Source organism: Papaver somniferum, chromosome 3 (genome assembly GCF_003573695.1).
Source record: "Papaver somniferum cultivar HN1 chromosome 3, ASM357369v1, whole genome shotgun sequence".
Classification (NCBI taxonomy): Eukaryota; Viridiplantae; Streptophyta; class Magnoliopsida; order Ranunculales; family Papaveraceae; genus Papaver; species Papaver somniferum.
Window position 1 is genome coordinate 159,905,691 of NC_039360.1, and position 13,974 is coordinate 159,919,664.

The window sequence follows — 13,974 nt, forward strand, 5'->3', positions numbered from 1 at the left end:
AATTTGGGATTATCTAAATCGTAATCGGCCAGATACTTCCGGCACCAGAACAACAGATGCAGCGGGCAAAAAGTTTGGTAGCTCAAAAATGTAAGCAACCAACTTCAGATATTTCACTTGCTCTATTATTATGGTTGGTCTATCTATGAAGCGATCGGCGTTTTACTTGCTCTCTTATCGTTGGTTTATCTATGAAGTGATCAGCGTTTCACTTGCTGTATTTTGGTTGGTCTAGCTTTAAAGCGATCACTATTTTGCTTGCTCTAGGAAGGTCGGTCTAGCCATGAAGCAATTAAGAAAAAAGACGCTGCATGATAGTTGTTTGATTACTAAAGCGATTGCCTAGCTGCTCTAGACTTGTTGAAATCCCACCTTTTGCAACTAGAGAGCGAGAGCCAAATTAAGTCGCTTTAAGGGGTAGAGCGATTTAATATGGGCTTTTTCAACCAAAAATGCCTGATCGCTTAATCCAACTTTTCTTGTAGTGATTGCCTACTAAAAATTAAACAATGTTTTTATTGGCTTACTATAAATACGCAAATGAGATAAATTTTTTCTTACATTGAAAGAGCTAATTGAACTATCACAGAGATAGTTGCATGAGGTTTATATTTTATAGACTCGCATAAATTTTTTATTTATGGTTAGGGTTTTTGAAAATTTGGGGGTTTTACTATGTGAACAAACCTTAAGGGTTTTTGAAATTTGGGGCTTTTATATTTCAAACCTCAAGTTTTAATCTTTCCTGAAGTTTTGAAACAAGATTAGAAGCTAATGATAAGGGGTCTGTAGATTACAGAATCACAAGTTTGGATTTCAATTTTTTGATTTATTATGATTTGAAATTTTAGTAACTTAGATTTGATTTTGAAGTTTCATACTTCCAGTAGGAATTAAATAGTTGAATCAAATTGGATATGTTTGATGTTGAGTTTTTGAAAGTTCAATTTGATTATAGAGTAATATTAATTGAGGTTCCATTTGATGCTGGAAAAATGGTTTTATATGAAATCCTGGTTAACCAAGTTTGACAGTACATGATTGGAAATACATGAAAGGTGGAAAAATTACAAACATGCTCTTAAAGTGGACGCGTATAATAAGTGGCCAACTCCGGAACAACGTCTTGCTAATCCACCAAAAAATGTTGTTGAGAGCCAATGGAGGGAGGGTATCAGTTGATGTTTGGGAAAATGATGCCAAGAAAAAAGTAAGTGACACTAATTTCTTTGAATGATAAGCCTAGAATAAGCATTCTTAACATAGATCTTTCTATTGTTCTCGGAAATAAGTGAGAAAACCAAGCAAAACAGATCAAAACAAAAGAATCTACATACCACAGGCTCCAGACCACATGCAAACTATGCAGTAGAGGTAAAAATTTATGTTCAGTTAAGATGGAAAAGATATTAAGAGTATATTCACAGTTATGTTTACGAATATTTGTAATGTTTATGGGGATTTGCATATATAACCAGATGCTTAAATATTTATTTGTAGTTGGCGAAGGAACTAGGATGACCTCCGAAACGTTGTGAGCTCTATGGTGTTACACATACAAGGAAAAGGAAAACAGAAGATACGGACGAAGTATTAATGGACCCCGAAATTAATTTGAAAATTGACATGTTTATAGAAGCAAATGGAGGAAGTAGAGTACCAAGCAAGCCTACCAGGTTCTCCTATTGTGCTACAAGGACGAAATGATTCATTTGCACAAATCAAGGGACGAGATAAAGAGGGCCGCGTTCGTTGTCTTGGAAATGCTGTAAAACCAAAGAAATACTGGGGTGAGGAATCATCATCTCAAGCTACCGATGATCTAAATGTTGAAAATGTGAACCTTAGACAACAACTGGAGATTACTACTGGGGATTTTCAAGCTGCAATGAAACGTATATCTGAATTGGAGGCACAACTTGTTAAACGTGATGAAATCGCAACTGCCAATGGGCCTCTTCAATAAGCCTTAAAGAAGATAGCAGAATTGGAGGAAGAAGTTGAAAGCCTCAAAATGGTTCAGGTAACTAATTTACTTCAATCAAGCTTGCAATTCGTAATTTTTTTAGGTTTTTTTCATTTACTCTTGACTAAAACCTTGAGCATGGCATGACATCTTTATGTGACACTAACAAAGAAATATATTCTCTTAACGCAATGGCGCTTAGCTGATTTCCTTAAGATTTCAGTTGTAAAGTTAACTAGGTGTTATTTGTTCCACAACTTTCACCAAATCCATATTAAACAATCTTTCTCTATGGTCAAAATGATGTTATTTTGTAGGACTTTCGTATCAGCTATATGCTGCGAACCTAATTTGGAGAGCAAGAATCAATGTATAGAAGGGGGTGGTGCATATAAGGGTAACTACTAACAAGTCAAAACAACATAGGTTAGATGTTTGTCTTTTTGAATACAAGTGAATGTGGCATTTCTTTTTGGGGTTTCCCGCTTGCAGGTGTATTTTGATTTTATTCCAATCCTTCACAACCATTTTGGATGTGTTCCTTTTTTTTTTTGGTTTAGTTAATATAGCTTTACTTTCAATGGCAAGATGATGATATACCTTCTGCCCAGAATTTCAATGTTCTGAGTCTTTTGACAGAAATGATAGCATCTTAATGTGAATCTCTTTTATGTGTCAATGTTAGTAACTTGTTTGTTAAGGTGATTGCCTGTTAAATATGTTCTCTGAGGCAGTATGGTAACAGGTTGTGACAGGAAATAAAGGAAGGCATTCTGCCTACTATTTTTATTTTAATTTCATTTTAAACACTAGCGACGGTTTCAAAACCCTTGAAAATAGAAAAACGGTTAGTCGTTAGCAGTTGACGGCAAAAAAACTCCATCAGTTTAATGATTCATTTCTTGCGGAAAAAAATCCGTCAATTATAGGATGATCTATTTTTGGCGGTTGACAAACCATCAATATATAGAATAAATCCGTCAGAAAAAACATTTGTGACGCCTCCATACATGACGGTTAGTCCTCCCTCATAAATGCATATTTCTGACGGCTATTGGGCTACTTATGGCGGCCATTTCTAGTTTTGACGGTTTGCCAACCGTAGCTACGACTCCTCAATTTTGTAGGGCAAATGTTAACTTGTATACCAGGCTATACGTTTAGCATTAATATTTTATATAGATTGTATCAATTTTTGACTTGGATTTCAGCGATTAGACTTATAAGAAATTGTTTTAACAAATGCTGCATTTTTCCATAAATACCCTTGGAATTGTAGGGAATTTTTTATTTTTGGTTCTTACCGTCCGTTCATGACTAAATTCTCATTCTTACATGACTGCTTCTCCTCGTCTGTAAAACTTCAGTCACCGTTTAATCATAATCATCACGGCAGCAATCTTCATCACCATTCTCAAACTCAACCAAGCTCAAACCCATAATCATCACTGCCAGTCAATCGCAACATCACCTTGTTTGGGCTCTTCTCAACTACCATACTCCATCTTTATTGTTGCTACCAGCAACAACACAGCTTGACTGAACTTCACACTAAACCAAATCTTCAAGCCGTAAATTCTCAAGGCCAAAAAAAATCTCTGAAAAAACACCGAAATACGTTGAAATTTAACACCTTTTGAATAAAATCAACTACTTACGATTAAGATTATACCTTTGACAAGAGAAATCTATATCATGATTCAAATCAATAAATTTGTTCATAAACCATGGATCCAACATCGTAAAATCCAAAATAAAATTACTGATTGCAATATCAATTGTTAGTTTATTTATTTTCTTCACATTTAATCACCCATAGCAGTTGAGAAAAATTAAATCTGCCAAATTTGGGTGAATTTAGGATTTTGAAGGTGAACGACTGATGACCATTAATGGTGGAATGGTTGAGAATTGGAAACACATAAAATCTCAGCCCATAATAAAAACAACTTACACCCGTTGGAATCGTAATCTTTCAATCTCTTATTTTCAGTTCTCTTAGCTTATTCATAATTATAAAACCTGATGATACCGATCAAAAAAAAAAAATTCTCTAAAAATTATCGCAAAAAAGAAAGAAAGGGAGTGTGATAACGACATCAATGGATAGGTATTGTTTATGAAGGTGAACAGATATTTAGTTTAGAGGTTAACAGTGTGATTAAATCGGAGAAGAAGAAGAAAAGCAGAGAAAAGTGAGATAAGGAAGAGGGAACTTCGTAATTGCCGGTTTGACTACCTTTATTTTTTTTATTTAATAATTTAAGGGCATTGACGGAAAATAAATCTCGATTGCAGACAAGGTTAATTTGTTGTTCATTGAGTAACTGATTTATTTTTCCTATGCAAATCAAGGTCTATTATACCCCTGTTAACCCGTATATAGGTATACGAGTTAACAGGGCCCTTGTAGGGGACTTAAGAGCCGCATGTTTTGATACCCGTTTGAGATTTCTTTTAAATTTTTAAGTATCTCGATTTTAAATATATCTTACAATTATGTGGACAACTTGGGATGTGATTGTTTTCCCTCAAGCGTTAACTACAAACCCAGGGAGATCAAGACTCTATTAGCAGTAGGCCAATGGTATATAAACCTAAGTACACGTATTTGACAAATCTTAGTACACGTATTTTTTCACATGCACATCTCTTTGCTACATATTTGAAATAATGGTTAAATTTACGCACCAGACAGACTTTCTTCTGCCTAAGTTGTCCCTTAGAAATAATGGAGTATATCTTTAATGCACTTGTAAAGATTTCCATAAGAAATCAATGTGAAAAGGCTTATAAAATGTTATTGTTATGGAAGTATACTGTGTTGCTGGTCTATTACAATGTGGTAGTTTTTAGATGCATAAAACTTGCCAAAGAAAACAATCACACAACGCAAGAGAATTTACTCAAGAGAGGGCACAAAAGAGAAAGTCAAAGAAAGTGACCAAAAAAGAGAAAAGACTTTTGCAAGTGGAACATTTCATTCCACTTGAAGACAATTTATACTACTTAGCGATGTTATTGGAGCAGGTTAGGAGTATCCAGACCACTAATATGCAGGGAACACTAACCGGACTGCCAAAAGAATTTGGACAAAATTTTGAAGCGAAAAGAAAAACAACAACTTTCTCCCACAAATCCTCAGATTTACATAGTTGATGGCCACAAAGTTGTCTTTCCTGACGACATCTGCTAAGCTAAATAACCAAAAAATTCAAGAAAACGGGTTAGCAGTAGTAGCCAGGATAAGGAAACCCGATTAAGAATATATACCAAGAACCCCCGAGAACAATAACAATGTGAAACTAAAATGCCCAGAGAAGATCTATTTCAAAACAACTTTTTTCCTATTAATTATCAAAAAATTCTTCAACACTAAATATTCTGTATGACAAACCTGGTTGTTTCATCCATGCGCAATATAAACAACAATGACCAGCTATGTAGAACCTACAACACCACAACTTGCACAATCTTAGGTTATTATACTTCATAAAATAACCAGAACATGACATTATTAGGTTAAGCCAATTCATATAAGAGCAGCAGCCGGATGAGATAATAAGACGAACTTATTCTTGAAGAACATAAATACATTGCCATAGTAGGAGAAAAACCCAATGAACTAAATCTGATTGCAAATACAATTGTAGTAAAGAGACAAATTAAATCAATTATGGTTGCAAACATTATTGTATCGCTAACCAATTATCAACGGGTAAAATTAGAGAAACAATACTATATAAAGATGAAGCAAAGAAGAGTTACACAACACTTAGATGGAGTATTATTAGTTCTCATGTGATGTTTCGCCAGCTTCCTTCTGGCATCAGAACGTCATGCTTTGAACACCACTACACCATTCAAGTTATTCTTGTTTTTCTAATTGTTTACTCTGATGGGAGATTCAAACTTTCAAGCCTCTTGTATATCTATCTGCGTATTACAATTTTGATCCGACTACAAAAATGAAAATAAAATACTGAAACCCAAAATTGAGTTGATATTGGTTACTTTGTTATCTAACCAAAGCTGCCGGACACCAGTAACAAAATCAAAAGAGAATATAATAATAATATGAAAACAAAAAATAATGATAGTCTGCTTTACTAAAAAAGAAAAAGAAACAAAAATCAATTAAAACCTGATATTACGATGATTAACCGAATCTATTCACTATTCTCACTGCAATATTATTTGTTGAATGAGTTTATACCTTGACACATGCCCGGCTACAACTGATGCAGGATCCAGGTACCTACCTGCAAATGATGAAAGTAGATCAGATGAAAAATCAGACGAAAGAACCCGAAAGAGATAACAAAATCATAAATAAAAAAATAGAGAAAAGCGGCGTCAAAATAAATGGGGTTTCGGTTTTGCTGGAATGTTAAATTTATATCGAAAGAAACCAACTCATAAAAATCAAATATAGAACCTTTGGTTGGCAGCCAGCAACAAGCTGAGCACCAACCCCTTTCTGAATAACAACAACCAGCCTATGGAAGATAAAACTGCCTAAACCACTACCAATGTCATTATTAACTAAAAAATTCTTCAGACGCTTGAAAAAACAAATAAAATCCTCACTAAGCTCCCCTAATGCAGTAAAATCTAAGACACCTAAACCAAAACCATGAGAACCACATTCAGACAAATATTTGGTATGTTTACGCGAAATTGCTCTCGAGATAGCCTTCCTTGGAATGAAGGTACGAACTCATAAATAAAAAAGTTATTTTTGAAAATAATATTAATTGATATCTAAAAATATCTAAAAATACATAGATTTTGTAAGAACATTTTGTAACTCATAATAAAAAGGTGTTATCCTTTTGGAAATAACATTAATCGACATCAAGAATATCCAAAATATATAGATTTTTTCCGGGTGTAGTGATCATTGTATTGTTTAATTTTGGTATACTTCAACCATGGATTACTTTTTTATCTTATCATAATTACTCAAAATACCTTTCTTTAATGCACTTAGTATTTTTAAGAAAAAAATATTACGTAAAATAGCCATAAGAATGATGTTGATATTCTTTGCCGTATTTACTATTCTTTTACGTTTTTAATTAGCAATAGGATTATTATGATTATTTTTTATTGGAAGTAATAATGTTGAGAAAAATAATACTATTGAAACTCATTTTAATTAATATACTTTAATTTCTACTAATGTTTTTTATTTAATCGCTCTAAAATTTTTTAACTGATATCATGTTTTCATATCTTTACGATTTCTAATGATTTCGTATCTCTACTATTGGACAGGGCTAACAATCATTTTCTTCACCAAAGAGGAAGATGCTTCTATTTACCGGTAAATGTCCACAACTCTACTTTAATAATTGATTTAATTAAAATTATAATTATGCAATTATTGATAATCTCGGCTATAAATACGATTAGTTTGATTATCAGTGGTGTAATTGGACATTGGACCATTTTGGATTTGTTTAATATTTTAATTATTTTTATGATTGATTTGTCTTTGTAACGAAATTATGATGAACTATTAACATCGTGATGCGAGTGATTTTTGTTTATTCGTCAACATTTTAGATTTAGTATTTAGAATTAAATATGCTCCATATTTTTGGATATATTTTTCGCAATTATAGTAATTTTGTTTTTGGTAGAAAAATATATTTTGGTGACCGAATATTATTCTTCTTATATTAATTGATCAAAATATAATTTTATTACTTAAAATAATTATATTGGTGGGGTCAAAATCAATCAGAAATGAGAATCAACCAGAATAGAGAATCAACCACAAGCTTCGATGGATGAAAACGCTCGAAAAAACTATGTTATTATATAGAGAATGGTCTAAACACAACCAATGTTTTTGTTACTTACTCTATAAATTACTTCGTGCGTATTCCTGCTTATTGCCACTATCGAGTCACATAGTTTGATCTGGCGAAGGTTACTATCTCTATGAGGTGTCTTATATCATTAAGCGAGGGATGATTTCTATTGGTACTTAGCTGACAGTTCGTACCACCTATTGAGCATCCCACCACATGGAAGACGAAACTTTTCAGGTCTTAATTCGCATCCCATTATAGGTGGCAATTCATGAAAGACCCCTCAGTTGATGGAACCAAAACCAATCCTGATATTTCGTTGGACCCTCACAAGTCTGGGACGATGTCAATCCAACCGTAGGTGGCCTCCCATGGAAGGTCGTCTAGGACGTCCGTTGGTTTCCTGACAAACCCTCACAAACAGATGACTTTTAATTGGGGTTTCCATTAGGCAGAATCGCGCCCGGTGGAAGTCCAAAGTTTCCAAGATGTCACATTTCTTATTCTTAAATACAACTTGCACGGATGTATTGGATTGGGATTTATTTGGATATTTAAGAATGCTAAAAATTCTTAGGTATTCAACTAGGATATGTAAGGAATCATTAAATATTCATGATATTCAATCAGGATTGTTTTAGATTTCACAAATATCTTAGGTATTCAATTTATTTAAAATTTCTTAGGATATTTAAGAAACAAGATATATATGGATTCATATGGATATTTGTAGGGAAAATATGTATGTTATTATCTGATATCAATCTTAACCCAAACCACAAGAGTTACATGGATTCTTATGGACAATTTTCTTTTTATCACAACATGCTATGTTTTTCCACCACCACCATTACAAACCACCACCACCACCAACCAACACCAGACAACCACACCACACCACACACACCAACCACCACCGCCCACCACCACCTCCACCGTCCACCACCACACAACACACACCAACCATCACCGCCACCACCACACCACATACACCATACACCAACCACCACTGCCTACCACCACCTCAAACTTTTGGATATTTTTTTTAAGGGAATCAAGATGACCTTGGTTTTTTCAAATAAACTTACTAATTGATAATATACTTTAGTTTTTAAAAATCTAACTACTCTCAAGGCAATCCATTATAATCCAGAATCATATATCTATAAGAATCTTAAACATTCTTTAAGAAACATTATAAATCCACTAGATTCTGATAAAACTAGTATCTAATTTTATCTAGATAAAACATGATCCAATACACCCCTGTTAATTTCTGGTTGATCTTGACAACAACTTAATTTTTCGTTGATGTAAGGGACAATTTGCATTGTAAATTTAGGTAGCACGGACACTCTTGTTCGGGAGCGTGTCAAAGTTAAACGCTCGTCTGACAGTTGGATACGCGTATCTGCCCATCAGACACATTGGTGATGTCGTACACATCGGTCGTAGTAAATTTTAGGATGAATATGTCTCATTAACAACCTGAAATCTTTATACATTTATCTATATTATAAGGAACAGTGGTGGCTTTACCAATCGACAGACATCTACAATTCGGATATATAAAGGACGGTCCTGATTAAGCTACAAATTTTAACACTTTGGTGACACTTGAAGATTGAGATTTACATTTTGGGCAATAAAGGACAGTCTGGATTGGGCCACATTTTAGGTTTACACTCCTTTCTCCTCTCCACTTTCTTACTCACCCTAATCTCATTCAATATAGAGCATTTTAGTTACTTTCAAGGTCAAAGCCGTTTCTCAAGGAAATTAATTGCATTCATCCAATTTTAGAAGAAAGAAAAAGAAACGCTCATATCGTTGTTTCCAAAGAAACCTAAAGACATTGAAAGGAAAATGAATCTTAAATCCAGGATTGTAATTGATCAACTCATGATCTTCGTTTCAAACTTTTGAGTATGAAACTTATCTTTTCTTCTCAGGAGATTTCAGTTTTTTTTTTTTAATTTTCATTTTTTGCTTTCACTGATGATTTGAACAAAATGACCATCCCATTTCAAACCCTCTACCATTTTAAAGCTAGTTAACTTATTTTCTAATCCATAGATTTTCTCTGTTTTAGTGATTCGATCAATCAATGAATCAAGTTTTTGTTGCGACTAAATTTGTTCATTCTCATGAGGGTTTTTAGTTTTAAGAAAAAAGTATAGAGAAGGCGTAACAACATTAGTAGCAATTTGCGTATTTAAATTCAGGTATTACTCCAAGTTCATTTGGTTCTTATGTACTTGAATGTCTCTGTCAACTGAGTTTTGAAACGTAAATTTTGATTTTGCGTTTTTAGCTTTTTTAGGAGTTAAATTCTGCACAATTTTGTGTTACTGATTCATAAATGTTTTCTCTTTGGATGCAATTGGTCGGTTTAGTAAAAAAGGCTACATCTCTGTATTCAAGTTTTAACACTTGAATAAGGTAGAAATTGAATGTTTGGAAATAAGATACATTACTTTGTAGGTGAGTCAACTGTGGAAAAGGGGATGAGTACTGAAATCCACACCTGTTACGAGAAGACTCCACTCCTGCAATATGTAGTTCCTCCACCAATTCCTCCGCATACAAAATAATCGTCTTAGCCCTACGCAGTACTGGGAGATATTTTTCTTCCAGGTAAATGCACATTCATTTTTTTGGCCCAATTTTTTGCTCCAAAGTTTTCACAACTATGCCCAGGTGTTGCGAGACCTAATATCAAAAATGATACTTACACGGTACATATGATTAGGAGACAGTTTCCATACTCAAACCTTGAAACTAATATTTTTAATAAGAAGGTCATTCTGAAAATTTTTATCACTTGGACAAAAGATTAATGAACCTCCCTAATAGCAAAAATTATCCTAACAGGTTCTTATAACTAAGATTGAAGGTGATTCTCCCCCAATATATCATAGTTTCAACAGGGAGACGTGGGATTCATACCCACTTCACTGGAGTAACCTATCGTCAAATTTTGGGCGTCAAAATGGGCTTTAACTTCAGTTGGGTGATAGGAATTCTGTTAAGTAAACTTTCTCTGGGTATGCTTTTACATAAAATAGTTAGTGTGCTTTTAAAGATAAGTGAGTAGTCTATTTAATCACTTCTACTTTATATTGTTTTCCCCCTTTTTAGCCAATGTACTCTTTGTGCGGGTTAGTGAGGGACCTAAAAAATGAATTTGGCATAGGTATGTAAACGCTGAACGGAGTGTAGTAGTACTGTACTGTAATATTTAAATTTATGGTACTCAAGAAAATTGATCAACTAATGTGTAATTTGTTTAAGGAAATCGAGGTTTCGTGTCAGATTTGTCATTGTAATGTATTATTGGGTGCTACTGTTGTGTTAGAGTAACGATACCGCCACAATCATATTGGGCGAAAGGATGTTAACCAAGAGGCGGGACCTTTGAGATGTTCCCAGTGAGTGGGATTTGAACCTAGCAGTTGGCACCTCGACAAGCATATCAGGTCCGCCTGAGTGAGATGTTTGAGATATCGATATCAGTTGTATTTATACACTTTGTAAATCTTTTTGACTCTTTTTGTATGTATAATCTTCATGAAGTCTTCTTATTTTGACTTTCCAAATCATCACAATTAATCTTTAGTTAAGGTTAAAATATAGTGCCTTCAAAAATGGTTGTTGAATGTTTGCGATGTTGCATTTGCTGTTCTATTTTTACATACGGTCAATGGATAATTTTGTAAAGATATTGGAGTTTTCTTTTTGTTAGACTGATAAATGAGGAGTGTTAATTACGGTCCCAAATGTTCAGTGAGATCCAAGTTTTCTTATCGCAAACAAAAATAAACAAGAGGGCTATATTTTCTGTTAACAAATACTCCCTCCGTTCTTAAAAAAGAGATATTATCGTCTTTTCAGTTTGGCCTATTTTTAAGCTAAATAAAAAAGAGAAAGTATATCTTTTTCTAAAACGGAGGTAGTATAACCTTATCAGGTGTTAAAACTTGAATACAAATGCAGAACATGTCACTGACCCTCAATTTGAATTCGTCCAAAGCTATCTAACATTGGTTACCTCACACGGCAGTATTTTTTTTGTGCATGAATTGCACTTTCCATATCAGTTTCAGTATATCCGGAATATAATTACCAAAAACTAAGAAATATCTTCTTCACATCTCTCCACTAAAATTAAATTTTCTTTTCCTTTTTTTTTTTCACCGTCCACCACCACACAACACACACCAACCATCACCGCCACCACCACACCACATACACCATACACCAACCACCACTGCCTACCACCACCTCAAACTTTTGGATATTTTTTTTAAGGGAATCAAGATGACCTTGGTTTTTTCAAATAAACTTACTAATTGATAATATACTTTAGTTTTTAAAAATCTAACTACTCTCAAGGCAATCCATTATAATCCAGAATCATATATCTATAAGAATCTTAAACATTCTTTAAGAAACATTATAAATCCACTAGATTCTGATAAAACTAGTATCTAATTTTATCTAGATAAAACATGATCCAATACACCCCTGTTAATTTCTGGTTGATCTTGACAACAACTTAATTTTTCGTTGATGTAAGGGACAATTTGCATTGTAAATTTAGGTAGCACGGACACTCTTGTTCGGGAGCGTGTCAAAGTTAAACGCTCGTCTGACAGTTGGATACGCGTATCTGCCCATCAGACACATTGGTGATGTCGTACACATCGGTCGTAGTAAATTTTAGGATGAATATGTCTCATTAACAACCTGAAATCTTTATACATTTATCTATATTATAAGGAACAGTGGTGGCTTTACCAATCGACAGACATCTACAATTCGGATATATAAAGGACGGTCCTGATTAAGCTACAAATTTTAACACTTTGGTGACACTTGAAGATTGAGATTTACATTTTGGGCAATAAAGGACAGTCTGGATTGGGCCACATTTTAGGTTTACACTCCTTTCTCCTCTCCACTTTCTTACTCACCCTAATCTCATTCAATATAGAGCATTTTAGTTACTTTCAAGGTCAAAGCCGTTTCTCAAGGAAATTAATTGCATTCATCCAATTTTAGAAGAAAGAAAAAGAAACGCTCATATCGTTGTTTCCAAAGAAACCTAAAGACATTGAAAGGAAAATGAATCTTAAATCCAGGATTGTAATTGATCAACTCATGATCTTCGTTTCAAACTTTTGAGTATGAAACTTATCTTTTCTTCTCAGGAGATTTCAGTTTTTTTTTTTTAATTTTCATTTTTTGCTTTCACTGATGATTTGAACAAAATGACCATCCCATTTCAAACCCTCTACCATTTTAAAGCTAGTTAACTTATTTTCTAATCCATAGATTTTCTCTGTTTTAGTGATTCGATCAATCAATGAATCAAGTTTTTGTTGCGACTAAATTTGTTCATTCTCATGAGGGTTTTTAGTTTTAAGAAAAAAGTATAGAGAAGGCGTAACAACATTAGTAGCAATTTGCGTATTTAAATTCAGGTATTACTCCAAGTTCATTTGGTTCTTATGTACTTGAATGTCTCTGTCAACTGAGTTTTGAAACGTAAATTTTGATTTTGCGTTTTTAGCTTTTTTAGGAGTTAAATTCTGCACAATTTTGTGTTACTGATTCATAAATGTTTTCTCTTTGGATGCAATTGGTCGGTTTAGTAAAAAAGGCTACATCTCTGTATTCAAGTTTTAACACTTGAATAAGGTAGAAATTGAATGTTTGGAAATAAGATACATTACTTTGTAGGTGAGTCAACTGTGGAAAAGGGGATGAGTACTGAAATCCACACCTGTTACGAGAAGACTCCACTCCTGCAATATGTAGTTCCTCCACCAATTCCTCCGCATACAAAATAATCGTCTTAGCCCTACGCAGTACTGGGAGATATTTTTCTTCCAGGTAAATGCACATTCATTTTTTTGGCCCAATTTTTTGCTCCAAAGTTTTCACAACTATGCCCAGGTGTTGCGAGACCTAATATCAAAAATGATACTTACACGGTACATATGATTAGGAGACAGTTTCCATACTCAAACCTTGAAACTAATATTTTTAATAAGAAGGTCATTCTGAAAATTTTTATCACTTGGACAAAAGATTAATGAACCTCCCTAATAGCAAAAATTATCCTAACAGGTTCTTATAACTAAGATTGAAGGTGATTCTCCCCCAATATATCATAGTTTC

The 13,974-nt window shown here is 33.8% G+C and overlaps 1 protein-coding gene across 1 annotated transcript in view; it reads left to right on the forward strand.

The window, feature by feature from the left end:
- The first annotated feature begins 2,014 nt into the window (after window positions 1-2,014).
- Window positions 2,015-13,974, forward strand: part of LOC113360208 — a 30,148-nt gene continuing 18,188 nt past the window's right edge. The window contains exon 1 of the mRNA XM_026603742.1: window positions 2,015-2,023. Within this exon, the coding sequence (XP_026459527.1) occupies window positions 2,015-2,023 (9 nt within the window). The remainder of the gene's footprint in view (window positions 2,024-13,974) is intronic.